Source organism: Ranitomeya variabilis, chromosome 2, assembly GCF_051348905.1.
Source record: "Ranitomeya variabilis isolate aRanVar5 chromosome 2, aRanVar5.hap1, whole genome shotgun sequence".
NCBI lineage: Eukaryota > Metazoa > Chordata > Amphibia > Anura > Dendrobatidae > Ranitomeya > Ranitomeya variabilis.
In genome coordinates, this window is record NC_135233.1 from 936,326,684 (window position 1) to 936,342,403 (window position 15,720).

The following is a 15,720-nucleotide window of genomic DNA, read 5'->3' on the forward strand; positions in this document are numbered from 1 at the left end:
CCTTGATCCACTTCCATCTGGATTACTGTAATGTTCTATTAATTGGCCTCCCCATTACTTAACTTTCCCCTATCCAGCCTTAATACAGCAGCTATGGTGGTCTATCTAGCTAATCGGTATTCAGATGTGTCTGCTTTTCACCAGTCATTACACTGGCTGCCCATTACTATAGAATACAATTCAAAGTACTTGTTCTCAACCACAAATCTCTCCACAGTGCGGCACCCCCTTACATCTCCTCCCTCATTTCTGTCTATCGGCCTAACCGACCGCTGCGCTCTGCAAACGACTTTCGACTAACCTCTGCACTAATCCGTACCTCCCACTCCCGATTCCAAGTCTTCTCCCGTGCTGCGCAAATCCTCTGCAATGCTCTACCACAAGATATTAGGACCATCCACAATTTGCATAGTTTTAGGCGCGCCTTCTAAACACATTTGTTCAGAGCAGCCTATCACGTTCACTAATCAAAGTCATTTTATGTTTGTGTGTGTGCGTCTTTGTGTAGCCCATTCACTACTTCCATCCATCCCCCACCCCCTGAAGATGGCTAGACCATCATTGTAAATACATCATTGTAAATACATCATTGTAAATACACCCCTGTACTTTGTATCTCCCCCACCTCATTGTAGATTGTAAGCTCTCACGAGCAGGGTCGTCTTATTTTGCTTTAATTATTGTATTATTAATGTTGTTACTTATGACTATTGTGTTTGAAACTGTTAAACTGTAAAGCGCCGCGGAATATGTTGCCGCTATATAAATAAAGATTATTATTATTGTTATTATTATTATTATTATGTGTCTGATCATGCTGGTGCTGGTAACTGCCATAGCACAGGTTGCAAATAGCCATTTTTTTGTCTCTGAACTCTCTTTGAAAAAGTCACAGACTGGTGAACACTTAAAGGTACCTTCACATTAAGCGACGCTGCAGCGATAGAGACAACGATGCCGATCGCTGCAGCGTCGCTGTTTGATCGCTGGAGAGCTGTCACACAGACCGCTCTCCAGCGACCAACGATGCCGAGGTCCCCGGGTAACCAGGGTAAACATCGGGTTGCTAAGCGCAGGGCCGCGCTTAGTAACCCGATGTTTACCCTGGTTACCAGCGTAAAATGTAAAAAAAACAAACAGTACATACTCACATTCACGTCCCCCGGCGTCCGCTTCCTGCACTGTGTGAGCGCCGGCCCTAACAGCAGAGCGATGACGTCACCGCTGTGCTGTACTTTCACTTTCACTTTACGGCGCTCAGTCAGTGTGGGAAGCGGACGCCGGGGGACGCGAAGGTGAGTATGTAGTGTTTGTTTTTTTTACATTTTACACTGGTAACCAGGGTAAACATCGGGTTACTAAGTGCGGCCCTGCGCTTAGTAACCCGATGTTTACCCTGGTTACCAGTGTAAAACATCGCTGGCATTGTTGCTTTTGGTGTCAAACACGACGATACACGCCGGTCTGACGACCAAATAAAGTTCTGAACTTTGTTCAACGACCAGCGATATCACAGCAGGATCCTGATCGCTGCTGTGTGTCAAACTAAACGATATCGCTAGCCAGGACGCTGCAACGTCACGGATCGCTAGCGATATCGTTTAGTGTGAAGGTACCTTAACTCTTTGATGAAGAAATTCACAAGTGTCGGTGCGCTGCACAACAGTTGCCAGTCTTCTCCCTCTGGTCACCCCACTTCCTCTTCCTGCTGGTTTCAGTGCTGCCAATATCTCCCCCTTAGCACTGCTGGCCTCCCTCTGCATGCCAGATTCCTTAATTGAGTCGGTGACTTTGTCATCCGCCACCTTGTCTTCCGCTGCAGCACCCTGGTCATCCTGACTTGGTGACTGAACAACTTGATTTATCCGCAACTGTGCCTAATTATCATCTACCTCTTTAGACAAAATTTGCCATTCTCCACCATCATCTTCTGCTGATCGTAGCTGCTCTAAGTTTTGTGCATCACTATACAGCATCTCCTCCTGTCTCTCTCGAAACATGCAGGGTAAATGGCCACAATCAAGAAATAATGTTGTAAACAGCTCCTCAGAGAGTCCTAGTGTGGGATCACTGGTTTCCTGCCTGAGACTCAACATATTAGGAGGATGGAGGATCAGGGTGAAGATTAAGTGATTCAGACTTTTGGCTGGGGAGAGTGGACCCTGTGGAAGACTGGATGATGCTGGCAAGCATGCTGAAGGCATTATCTGCTATCCAAATGACCAACTGTTTGCACTGGTGTGGCTTCAGAAGTGATGTCCCATGCCTCCCTGGAAAGTGTGACAGCAAGCTAAATGTCATGGATGTAAGTCCGCAAGGACAGGGTCCTCTCCCCTCTGTACCAGTCTGTCATTGTAAATTTGTTTACTGTAAACAATATCTATAACTCTGTTCATAACCCCTTTTCTCATGTACAGCACCATGGAATTAATGGTGCTATATAAATAAACTAGATGGTGGCCCGATTCTAACGCATCGGGTATTCTAGAATATGCATGTATTGCACAGCCCACGTAGTATATTGCCAAGCCACGTAGTATATTGCCGAACCACGTAGTATATTGCCCAGCCACATAGTATATTGCCCAGTCACGTAGTATATTGCCCAGCCACGTAGTATATTGCCCAGTCACGTAGTATATTGCCCAGTGACATAGTATATTGCCCAGCCACGTAGTATATTGCCCAGTTACGTAGTATATTGCCCAGTGACGTAGTATACAGCACAGAGCCACGTAGTATATTGCACAGCAACGTAGTATACAGCACAGAGCCACGTAGTATATTGCCGAACCACGTAGTATATTGCCCAGCCACGTAGTATATTGCCCAGTCACGTAGTATATTCCCCAGCCACGTATGTCACAGGTTAAAAAATAAGAAATAAACATATACTCACCTTCCGAAGGCGCGTTGTAGTTCTGTCGCCTGTGTGCGGTGCACGCGGCAGCTTCCGGTCCCAGGGTTGGTATGAGTGCAGGACCTGTGATGACGTCGCGGTCACATGACCGTGATGTCATGGCAGGTCCTTCTCGCATACCATCCTTGCCAGCGGAACCTGCCGCTTGCATGGAGCGGTTACCGGAGCGTCGCGAGGAGCGGGAAAGGTGGCGGAAGGTGAGTATATAATGATTTTTTATTTTTTTTATTATTTTTAACATTAGATCTTTTACTATTGACGCTGCATAGGTAAAAACTTGGTCACACAGGGTTAATAGCGGCGGTAACGGAGTGAGTTACCCGCGGCATAACGTGGTCCGTTACCGCTGGCATTAACCCTGTGTGAGCGGTGACTGCGGGGAGTATGGAGCGGGCACCGGGCACTGACTGCAGGGGAGTAGGGAGGGACTAATCGGACTGTGGCCGTCGCTGATTGGTCGCGGCAGCCTTGACAGGCAGCTAGCGAGACCAATCAGCAAGTTGGATTCCATGACAGACAGAAGGACTAACGCATCGGGTATTCTAGAATATGCATGTCCCTGTAGTATATGGACAATGATGATTCCAGAATTCGCGGCAGACTGTGCCCGTCGCTGATTGGTCGAGGCAACCTTTATGACATTATCGTCGCCATGGCAACCATTATGACATCTACGTCGATACTGTGCCCGTCGCTGATTGGTCGAGGCCTGGCGGCCTCGACCAATCAGAGACGCGGGATTTCCATAATAATAATAATAATAATCTTTATTTATATAGCGCCAACATATTCCGCAGCGCTTTACAGTTTAACAGTTTCAAACACAACAGTCATAGGTAACAATGTTAACAATACAGTAATAAAGCAAAAATAAGACAAAATAAGACGACCCTGCTCGTGAGAGCTTACAATCTACAATGAGGTGGGGAGATACAAAGCACAGGTGTGTATTTACAATGGTGTTTTTACAGTGATGGTCCAGCCATCTTCCGGGGGTGGGGGTAGATGGAAGTAGTGAATGGGTTACACACGCACAAAAACATAAAATGAGTTTCCAGGACAGACAGACAGACAGAAAAAACCTTAGACAATTATATATATAGATAATAATAATAACAATGGATGGGCGTGTTTCCTGTGCTCCAGCAACACCTGCTTCACATCCTTAGTGTCTGGGTGCACCATCATCAGCACTTCCACTTCCCCATCCCTTACCCCACGCCTTATGCATTTTCTAATTGCTAGGTGTCTGGAAATCTGGTTTCCTTTATTAATTGAAACTAACTAACTTTTTTTTAATAAGCCAAAAAATGTGGTCAACTGTAGCAGGCTAAGCGGTTTTTAAACATTTTAAACCACTGTAATTTTATACAGAGCATTTTAAAATGTAGGGATGATTAATTGAATCCAGAAAAAAAATTTAACGTTTTTTGAGTTTTATATACCACCAAGATGTAACAATAAGCAGTGTGTTAACTTCTATGGATGGCTAACTGAATCCACTAAAAAATTTTGAACTTTTTTTTGAGCTTTGTATACCATCGCAATGTAACACGAACCACGTTAAAATGCATGGGTGACTAATTGAATCCAGAAAAAAAAAATAGTTTTTTTTGAAGTTTTATATATATGGATGACAATACAGTACGTTTAAAAAAAAAAAACAATGATGGTTTCTCCAATGTGACGGGTGTAGGTTACATGGTCACCAGCATTTAGGTCCCTGTCAGGATGTCCTTCCAGTAGATGGGACTCCACATCCCTCCGGTTGATGAAAATCTCATTAATCATCCCAGCTCCCTTAATAAATCCCCAGCCTCTCTGCTTGTTGAATACCACTACTTTCCCCAGCCACAGTGGTCCTCTTTCTGCCCGTGGGATCTTACGCATACGGGCCTTCCCTGCCAGATTTTTCTCTTTGAACGCTGCTTCACGGGCCAGGGATTCCTGTCACTCCCTCTCCTCCCGCCATGTAATCATAGGGATCTCACCCTGAAGCACGATCATGTCCTCCTCCGCGGGTCCCTCTGCAAATATCATGGGCTCCAGGGAGCTAGCCTGGGGCCCACTAACGGGGATTAGCAGAGCTGTCATCTGCTTCAGGCCACTGGTGTTCTGCGGCAGCCGGTGACATGTCTGTCCGGGTGGTGGTGCTGGCAGGATAGTGAAGCGGCCTAGCAAGGCCCAGAGGTTGGTGTCGAGCTAGTGGCCGGGATACCCTCGAGGTGCGGTGGCGTGTCATCGAGGGCCTCGTAACCCTGGTCAGGTGTATACAGCGGGGGAGATGAGTCGGGAATGTCTATCGGGCCTTCCGCCATCGGGGTTGTCAGGGTCATGCCCCTTACCTCTGCCTCCGGAGCATCGGAACTCCTCTTCGGCTCCAGACCGGTCAGGGTAGTTAGCGGTCATCCGGCAAGACTTCCGATCAAGGCCTCTCTCCACCCAGTCATGGTTTCCTGCTGTAACTGCATGAGTTGTCGGGTCAGTTCCTCCACTTCTCTCCGCAGGAGGTACGGGTTCATCGTCGGTGACGGGTGCAGTTCTTGCAGGTCCTGGCTGGGAGAGTCCTCTTGCTCCATCCCACGCTCCAAGGTCTGCTCACCTCCCTCCGCCATGTTAATTACCGGTTCTGCCTCCTCTGTGTTGCTTCCCGCGGTTTTTCTGTACCACGCCCGTCTTCGTGGGCAGTTCATTTTGTTCTCTCCTCCATCCCAGATCAGGAGGCGGACCTCTCTAGTTGATGGGCATATTTCTCTCACATAGTAATACTGATGAGGGGCGGCCGTGGTTTTCACGCCGTTCCCCCAGGTGCCGCTCACGACAATGCACCCATTTCCTCCTGCATGCCACATGGTGCTATAATGGTGGCGTTTTTGGTGCAATTTGCAGTTCACAGTCTCTCAGCAAATCAGTCTCTAAGGCGCACAAGACCCGATTCTCAGGGTCGGTCCATCCTGTTTGTGACGCCAAAATGGAACGCCCCCTAGGGCCTTGGGGCATTCAGTACCGGTGTAACATGCCAGATTAACCCCCTGCCCAGAATATACCCGGGGTTAAAGATTATACCCCGGGTATATTCTGGCCTAGCCCAAACTATACCCCGTGGTATAAATTGGACTAGTCCAGTTTATACCCCTCTGGGCCAGATTATACCCCGGGTATATTCTGGTCTAGCCCAAACTATACCCCGGGGTACAAATTGGACTAGTCCAGTTTATACCCCTCCAGGTCAGAATATACCCCAGCTACTGTAGATCAGATTTTTCAGGCTTTTGAGAACCATTGAGTGACATTCGACGGGGCCCCAGGCAGCACACAGGGGCCCCAGGCAGCACACAGGGGCCCCAGGCAGCACACAGGGGCCCCAGGAAGCGCATGGGGTCCCAGGCAGAGCACAGGGGCCACAGGCAGCGCATAGGGCCCCAAGCAGCGCCCAGGAGCCCCAGGCAGCGCACATGACCCCAGGCAGCCCACAGGGGCCTCAGACTGCCCACAGGGCCCCATGCAGCCCACAGAGCCCCATGCAGCCCACAGGGCTCCAGGCATCGCACGGGGCCCCAGGCAGCAAACAGGGGCCAATTCAACAATAATGTCCAAATATATAATATGGCACTTCTTAGCATAGAGAACAACGATTAGGAGGTTCAGTGGAATCAACACCTAGCTCCAATGAAGAGATCCACACAAAGCCAAATAAAATCAATTATTTATTTAGCCAAATTTATAAAACCATAACAAAGAGACATACATTACAAAGAAATACCCAAGGGGCCGGAAAAATACCCTTGATATACATGTATACCATCAGAAAAAAGAACTAAAACAGCCCTTATGAATTAAAGCCTTGTGGAACCTATATTGAACACAGTATATAGCACAATCCACCCAATGAATGTCTACTAGCAATATATAGTAATAGGTACCAAACAAAGGAATCCGCACTATATTGTCTAAAGTAGATAGATATAAGGTTTAAGAAATATAGATAATCTCACCGCTAAAGCACGTATATTCTGTGGTATCAGGTGATCAGGTGATCCGGCGTTCCCCTGTCGCCCCGACGCGCGTTTCGCCCGTAGCTTCTTCCGGGGGCGTGCCCAAGGGATGAAGGTGCGGTTTTTTAAATAAATGGGAACCAATGGACATGGATCTACTATACAGGATGTGACGTTAGTGCCTCCTAAGTGGACAGACCGTATCCAGGTTACCAAGCAACATTGCCCGATAAACCGGAAATAGCTAGTGTGACTCGCAAGTGAGGCGTATATGAAATATCCATTCTATGCTTTGAAATTATTACAGGCACCAGGTGTAGAATACACGGCGCATGCGATCATCGGAATCCTCCTTAATAAGGTATTTCTCTGGTAACGCTCCCTGCACCAGGCACCAAAATTGGCGCCGGCGCAGTCAGGAGCGTCCCTGGAAATGCAAGGTTTTCCCGACGATTCACACATGCGCACCTTCTCACCGGTGTCAGGGGAAAATAGTAGGAAAACTATTTCTAAGTGCATGGCTATAAACAGTGAGTATAAAATATAAACGGACAGAATATGTCTTAAGTGCTGCGTGACTAAAATGCCTGAAAAGAATTTAATATTTTATATTTATTTTTGCATGAATGCACAATAACCAAATAAATAGCGTGTATACCATCTCAATGGAGCCAGATAGACATCAATCATTAATAGACTATCTGGGGACCAAGATATATCCAAAGTGCTAAGTGACTAAAGTGCCAAGTGCAAAGATATGAGTGCTTTTAAAGAACCCATAAAATTTGGCATATACAACGTTTTTATGTTATATTACTGTGAACTGAATAAATATTATAAATAAAGAGCAATAAATCAACAGTGCTCCAAAGTGAGAATGTGATTACTATATTGTGCACAGAATAAATAATTCAACCATATCCCCATAAGCAACCACCAATGGAAACCAATACTATCCAAAGGATTAAATACAATAAGATATAAATCCCAAGGCATATTTGAATATAAATAAAATTATCTGCAAACAAAATATTTAAATCCCTCACTAATGCCCGTCACATGAGCGTCACTATCACCCACAATAACATAATAAATACTATATGAATACCATGTATTAGAGAATATGAGTCCCCAGTACTACAGTCCATACATAAACACAGACACAAGAACATCTTGAGATGGTTTAACTAAGGAGGCCACGTTGAATTCATGCATATCCATTGAAGATCTTTGACCCAAGCATATAAATTCATGGAATTCCACATAAGTTCTTTTATTCAGACCGAAAAATGTCCCGAGGAATATTCCAAAGAAGAGGGCCCACAGGATATCTTGCACATCCATGGCTTCCATTCAACCGCCACAAAACTGACACAAAGTCGAATCTTAGAAAAGAAGTATAATAATAAAAATTATTAGTACACACAAGATACACAACCATGTTAAAAACAATAAAACCCATCCCTAAAAAAGATACTTCAAAAAATTGGTATAAGGCATAGCATATCTACAGAAAAGCCGCAAATCCCAAACTTTCATTAAGGCCTCTAGGGCTCATGGTGTCCAAAAGGTAGATCCACCTGCTCTCTACTCTAGCTAAAGCTCTAGATAGATCCCCACCCCGCAATCCTAGTACAACCTGATCAATTGCTTTGATTATCAAACCTCTTGCGCTACATCCATGGTGATATTTAAAATGCCTGGGGAGACTTTTAAGTAACAAATCTTCATCATTGGGCTTAACCTTCTCAATATCTCTAATGTGCTCACGTGTTCTTACCTTCAATTCCCTAGTGGTCAAGCCAACATAGACCTTCCCACAGGGACACGTGGCGTGGTAGATCACCCCGACCGATGTACACGTAAGGTGTTTTCGAATGTTGTAGCTGCGAGATCCATTCCAATTAGTAAAGGTGGTGGATTTGGTATGGTTGAGGCACCCTTTACAAAGGCCACAGGGAAAGAAACCTGGCAATCCTTTCTGGTTAACTTGATTGTTTACAGACCTCGTGGATTCATAATGACTGTGGACCAAAAGATCCTTTAAATTAGCCGATCTTCTGGCTACAATCGATGGTTGGGTAGGTAATATATTGCGTAGCACTGGATCAACCAATAACACCTCCCAATGTTTGTGGATAATGTCCTTCAGACTTTTCCATTCTTTATTGAATGTAGAAATGAAACGTACCTGATTATCATTAGTCCTTTCTCCAGGTATGGAAGTACGATATAAGAGTTGGTCTCTTGTTAACTTTACTGCCCTTTGATAGCCTCTCTTGATTATCCTTTTGCTGTAGCCTCTGTCAAGGAATCTGCTTGTGAGGTCAATAGCTTGCTTATTAAAATTTTCCTCATTTGAGCAGATTCGTTTGGCTCTAAGAAACTGGCCAATCGGTATTCCCCGGATAGTAGATGAAGGATGAGATGAATCTGCGGATAGAAATGAATTAGTGGACGTAGGTTTTCTAAATATGTCTGTATTGATTCGTCCATCCACATCGACATACATCTGAATATCCAAAAAATCCATTTCTCTTCCTGATTTAAAGGTCAATTTTATATTCAAATTGTTATCATTTAATGATCTCATCAGTGTATTCAGTTCTTCCGGGGTACCCTCCCATATGAAGAGGACATCATCAATGTACCTCATCCAGTTGTGAACATTAATCATTCCCTGGATGAGGTCACTGTGAAAGATGTCCATCTCCCAGGCACCCAAAAACAAATTTGCATAAGATGGGGCGCATGAAGCCCCCATTGCAGTGCCCTGCAATTGCAGGTACACTTGGGTGTTAAAAATGAAAGCGTTATGGGTTAACAAGAATTCCAAGAAAACCAAAATAAGTTCTACCAAGGGGGCCTCCAGAGAACTTGAAGAAAGAAATCGTTGAACTGCCTTAATCCCGTCCTGATGACGAATGGACGTATATAAAGATTCCACGTCAGCCGTGACAATAGTCATATTCTCATTAAGGTATAGCTGATCTAATCTTTGTAAAGCTGATGTAGTATCCTTGATATAGGAAGGTAGGTTTGCGACTAGTGGTTTTAAAAAATAGTCCACAATGTTTGCAATCAGTTCACAAGGTCCATCATTACCTGAGACTATCGGGCGACCGGGTGGATCCAAGGCGTTCTTGTGGAGCTTCGGGATCAGGTAAAAAGTAGGGAGTTTAGGTTGGTTCCGCCGTACCGTATCCAACAATTTTTTGGAAACTATTCCTTGTGTGAAGGCTTTATCAATGATGTCCAGAAGAAGTGTCTGAAAAGAAGACAAGGGATTGAAGGTAAGGCGTTTATAACAAGCTGTCTCGTTAAGTAGTTTATACGCTTGTCTTTCGTACTGGTCCTTAGGCCAGATGACCAAATTGCCGCCTTTATCGGCCGGTTTGAACACAACATCCGGCCAATTTTGAAGTTCTTGTATGGCCTGTCGTTCCGCCTTAGTTACATTTCCAGCACTTTTTTGAGTTCTGGCTAAGTTTTCAATATCACTTGATACTAATCTCGTAAATATATCGACCGCCGGACAAGTGCTAAGAGAAGGGAATTTTTTTGATTTTGAAAAAAATCTTTGAGGAATAGTACTCACCTCTGTCGTGTTATTCTCTTCCTCCAATGCAATCAAATTATCCAGGGTTTCTCTGTCCTCTGGGCTAAGAAGGGAGCCAGGATCAGGATTTTTATGATGAAGTTTTTTGAGTATCAATTTTCTGGCAAATAAATGAACGTCTTTCACAGATGTAAACGCATCTAGGTGGTGTGAGGGGGAAAAAGTTAGACCTTTCTGTAACACTTTTGTTTGAACAGAGGTAAGAGTGTGACTAGAAAGGTTTACTACCTGATATTGATTATTCTTCTTTTTGCCCTTTTGTGCCTTATTAAACATCTCAGGAAATTTCTTCCTCCCATTACCACTTCTAAGGTGAAAATCCCGGGTGGACTCAACATCACTAGTAGAGGTATTACTTTCCACCCCCGATGCACTCGATATTTCTGAATTCCTTCTAGATTTTGAATTGACCTGCCGAATGCCGATCCATTGTCCTTTGTTGCCATCTGAATACTTTATCCGCATCATAGTCACCAACATCACGTTGAAATTTCTTCAACTTATCCTGACTGACTCGTTCTTCTAATACATTAACCTCAATTTCCAGATCTTTAGACCATTTAGCAAGTTGCTCTTTAGGCATATCCATGGACAATCTCTTATAGGTCTCTTCCAGCTCCCTATCCACTTCAGACAATGACAGTGTATTCTTAGCAATTAATATGTCCATAAATTCAAATGAACATTTAGAAGCTACTGAAATCCACCTTTTTGTTAATTCCAGCTCCCCCAAGTCATACGTGGGATAAAGCTGAATCCTAAGACCTCTAGGAATGATTTTCTTATCCACATAATTTTCCAATGACGAACGGTTCCACCATAGTCTCGTTTTTCGTTGTAACGCATTTCTATATTTATGCATAAGATCCTTAATCTCAAATGAAGTATCTTGCGAAATAGCGGGGGTATTCTTTGAAAATATGTCCATAGCTTTTGATTGTCAGGCACTTTCCCTGGCCTTTGTTTTGTTTTGTTTTGATTTGTTTGGTACCTATTACTATATATTGCTAGTAGACATTCATTGGGTGGATTGTGCTATATACTGTGTTCAATATAGGTTCCACAAGGCTTTAATTCATAAGGGCTGTTTTAGTTCTTTTTTCTGATGGTATACATGTATATCAAGGGTATTTTTCCGGCCCCTTGGGTATTTCTTTGTAATGTATGTCTCTTTGTTATGGTTTTATAAATTTGGCTAAATAAATAATTGATTTTATTTGGCTTTGTGTGGATCTCTTCATTGGAGCTAGGTGTTGATTCCACTGAACCTCCTAATCGTTGTTCTCTCAGCAAACAGGGGCCGCAGTCAGCGCACAGGGCTCTAGTCAGTGCAAAGGGGCCCAAGGCAGCGCACAAGGGCCCCACGCAACGTACAGGGCCCCAGGCAGTGTACAGGGCCCCATGCAGCGAACAGGGCCCCAGGCAGCACACAGGGGTCCCAGGCAGCACACAGGGCTCCAGTCAATGCAAAGGGGCCCAAGGCAGCGCACAAGGGCCCCAGGCAACGTACAGGGCCCCAGGCAGTGCACAGGGCCCCAGGCAGTGCACAGGGCCCCAGGCAGTGCACAGGGCCCCAGACAGAACACAGGGCCCCAGACAGAACACAGGGCTCCAGGCAGCGCACAGGGCTCCAGGCAGTGCAAAGGGGCCCAAGGTAGCACACAAGAGCCCCAGGCAACGTACAGGGCCCCAGGCAGTGCACAGGGCCCCAGACAGAACACAGGCCCCATGCAGCGCACAGGGCACCAGGCAGCAAATGAGGTCCCAGGCAGCACACAGGGGCCCCAGGCAGCGCACAGGACCCAAGGCAGCCCACAGGGGCCTCAGGCAGCCCATAGGGCCCCATGCAGCCCACAGGGCTCCAGGCAGCGCACGGGGCCCCAGGCAGCAAACAGGGGCCCCAGGCCGCAAACAGGGGCCCAAGGCAGCGCACAAGGGCCGCAGGCAATGTACAGGGCCCCAGGCCGTGCACAGGGCCCCAGACAGAACACAGGGCCCCATGCAGCGCACAGGCCCCAGGCAGCGCACAGGGACCCATGCAGCACACAAGGTCCCATGCAGCACACAGGGGCTCCAGGCAACACATGAGGTCCCAGGCAACACACAGGGGCCCCAGGCAGCACATGGGGCCCCAGGCAGCACACGGGGGCCCAGGCAGCACACGGGGGCCCAGACAGCGCACAGGGGCCCTAGGCAGTGCACAGGGGGCCCCAGGGAACACACGAAGTCCCAGGCAGCACACATGGGCCCCAGGCAGCACACGGGTTCCCAGGCAGCACACGGAGTGGCAGAGACAGTGCACAAGGGAGGGGAAGAGACAGCATGCGAGGGGGAAGAGACAGTGAACGGGGACCCAGGCAGCACACAGGGTGCCAAGCAGCACACAGGGGGGCAGAGACAGTGCACAAGGGAGAGGGAAGTGACAGTGTGCAAGGGGGGAAGAGACAGCGCGCAGGGCCCCTGTGCGCTGTCTCTGCCCCTGTGCGCTGTCTGGGATCCCATGTTCGCTGTTTGGGACCCCCTGTGTGATGTTTGTGGCCCCGTTCTTGAGTATATTAAAGATTAAAGCATATAAAAGATCAGATTTTTCACACTTATGAGAACCATTGAGTGATGTACTCAAGAACGGGGCCCCAGACACCGCACAGAGGCCCCAGACATCGCACATTGCACAGGGGCCCTAGACATCTTAGGCTAGTTTCACATTTGCGCACGGCTGTATACGTTCTTAGTCAAACCCTGCCCACTGCCGCGCCCGCCAGTTAAGCTCCGCCCGGGTACGCATGCGGCCTCCGTACCCTATCTTTATCATTGGGTACGCAGGCCCTGCGGATGTTTGCGTTTGCATCCGCATGTGTTGTTTTGACAATTCGGTGAATGCAAGAAAATCCAACTTGTTGCCTTTGCCACGGGTTGCAGCACCGTCAAAAGAACGTGGGCGGAGCTTAACCGGCGGGGCGCAGCAGTGGTCAAGGCTTCACTGAGAGCGTATGCATGCGCACGGCTGTACGCAAATGTGAAACTAGCCTTACAGGATTGAGTGATATACTCAAGAGCAGGGCCCTAGACATCGCAAAGGGGGTCCCAGACAGCGTACAGTGGGTCCCAGATAGCGCACAGGGGACATGCTCTGTCTATTTCTCCCCTTGCGCGCTCTTACCCCCTTGCTCACTGTCTCTGCCCCCTGTGCGCTATCTGGGACCCCCTGTGGTCTGCCTGGGGTCCTGTGGGCTGCCTGGGACTCCTGTGGGCTGCCTGGGGCCTCTGTGGGCTGCCTGGGGCACCGTACGTTGTTTGGGACCCCGTGCACTTCCTGTGGCCCCTGTGCTCTTCCTGGGCCCCTCTGTGCTGCCTAGGGCCCTGTGCTCTTCCTGGGGCCCCTGTGCTCTTCCTGGGGCCCTTCTGTGCTGCCTGGGGCCCTGTGTGCTGCCTGGGGCCCCTGTACGCTGCCTTGGGCCCTGTGCGCTGCCTGGGGCCCTGTGCACTGCCTGGGGCCCTGTGTTCTGCCAGGGGCCCCGTGTGCTGCCTGAGGCCCCGTGTGCTGCCTGAGGCCCCTGTGCACTGCCTGGAGCCCTGTGGGCTGCCTGGGGCCCCTGTGGGCTACCTGGGGTCCTGTGCACTGCCTGGGGCACCGTGCGCTGTTTGAGGCTCTGTGTGCTGCCTGGTGCCCCTCTGTGCTGCCTGGGGCCCCTCTGTGCTGCCTGGCTCCCTGTGCGCTGCCTGGGGCCCTGTGCACTGCCTGGGGCCCTGTGTGCTGCCTGAGGCCCCGTGTGCTGCCTGAGGCCCCTGTGCACTGCCTGGAGCCCTGTGGGCTGCCTGGGGCCCTGTGGGCTGCCTGGGGCCCCTGTGGGCTGCCTGGGGCACCGTGCGCTGTTTGGGGCTCTGTGTGCTGCCTGGTGCCCCTCTGTGCTGCCTGGGGCCCCTCTGTGCTGCCTGGGTCCCTGTGCGCTGCCTGGGGCCCCTGTACTCTTCCTGGGGCCCCTGTGATCTTCCTGGGGCCCCTCTGTGCTGCCTGGGCCCCCTCTATACTGCCTGTTGCCCTGTGCGCTGCCTGGGGCCCTGTGCACTTCCTGTGGCCCCTGTGCTCTTCCTGGGGCCCCTGTGTGCTGCCTGGGGCCCCTCTGTGCTGCCAGTTGCCCTGGGCGCTGCCTGGGGCCCCTATGCTCTTCCTGGCGCCCCTCTATGCTGCCTGGGTCCCTGTGTTCTGCCTTGGGCCCCTGTGCACTGCCTGGGGCCCCTCTGTGCTGCCTGTTGCCCTGTGTGCTGCCTGAGGCCCTGTGTGCTGCCTTGGGCTCCTGTGCGCTGCCTGGGGCCCTGTGTGCTGCCTGGGGCCCTGTGCTCTGCCAGGGGCATCGTGTGCTGCCTGAGGCCCCTGTGCGCTGCCTGGAGCCCTGTGGGCTGCCTGGGGCCCAGTTTGCTGCCTGGGGCTCCGTTATTGATTATATCACTCAATGGTTCTCAAAAGGCTGAAAAATCTGATCTACAGCACCTGGAGGGGTATAATCTGGACTAGTCCAATTTGTACCCCGGGGTATAGTTTGGGCTAGGCCAGAATATACCTGGGGTTTAATCTGGCCCAGAGGGGTATAAACTGGACTAGTCCAATTTATAACCCGGGTTATAGTTTGGGCTAGGCCAGAATATACCGGGGTATAATCTGGCCTAGGCCACTTTAACCCCGGGTATATTCTGGGCGGGGGGTTAATCTGGCCTGTTACACCGGGTCCAGTCTTAAAGGGGATCTCACGGTGGCTGCGACCCGGTCCGTGGCCCTGGGTGCCCAGTTAAAGGTGAAAGGTCTTTTAAGGGATATTGTGGATAAAGTCTATTCTTTGTGACGCCACCTGTGGTGTTCGGTCAGTGGGGACCGACGCTGCTTAAAGGGGTCCTCTGGGGTGATGGTATGCAGCAACATGGTCACGCTTCCCACAGGTGAAGCGGGGTCCCCAGGGCTTCCCAGGTGTAGGGCACCAATGGTGTGGTGGATGGTATGGCTAAGAACGAGGACATAGGTTTGCAGTCTTTACCTGGTTTACTGATGATAGCAGTCCTCAGTCCAGGGTACCAAGTGCAGGGTAGCTGTGGTCCAGCCGACTTGGAGGCAATAGGGGATCTCTCTCCCAGGTGAGGTCTGTAAGCCTTTCCTACTTGCGCTACTTTAGTTGGCGAGGTCCCTGCCACTTGAA

At 49.0% G+C, this 15,720-nt stretch overlaps 1 protein-coding gene across 1 annotated transcript; it reads right to left on the reverse strand.

Moving 5' to 3' along the window:
- Positions 1–6,615: 6,615 nt before the first annotated feature.
- LOC143804003 (uncharacterized) lies at positions 6,616–11,462 on the reverse strand. Its single transcript, XM_077281750.1, has 5 exons — positions 10,978–11,462; positions 10,514–10,577; positions 10,021–10,183; positions 9,107–9,348; positions 6,616–8,300 (listed from the first exon to the last, which is right to left on the reverse strand). The coding sequence occupies exons 1-5, from the start codon at positions 11,460–11,462 to the stop codon at positions 8,193–8,195; spliced, it is 1,062 nt and encodes a 353-aa protein (XP_077137865.1). The 3' UTR covers positions 6,616–8,192.
- Between the last annotated feature and the right edge of the window lie 4,258 nt (positions 11,463–15,720).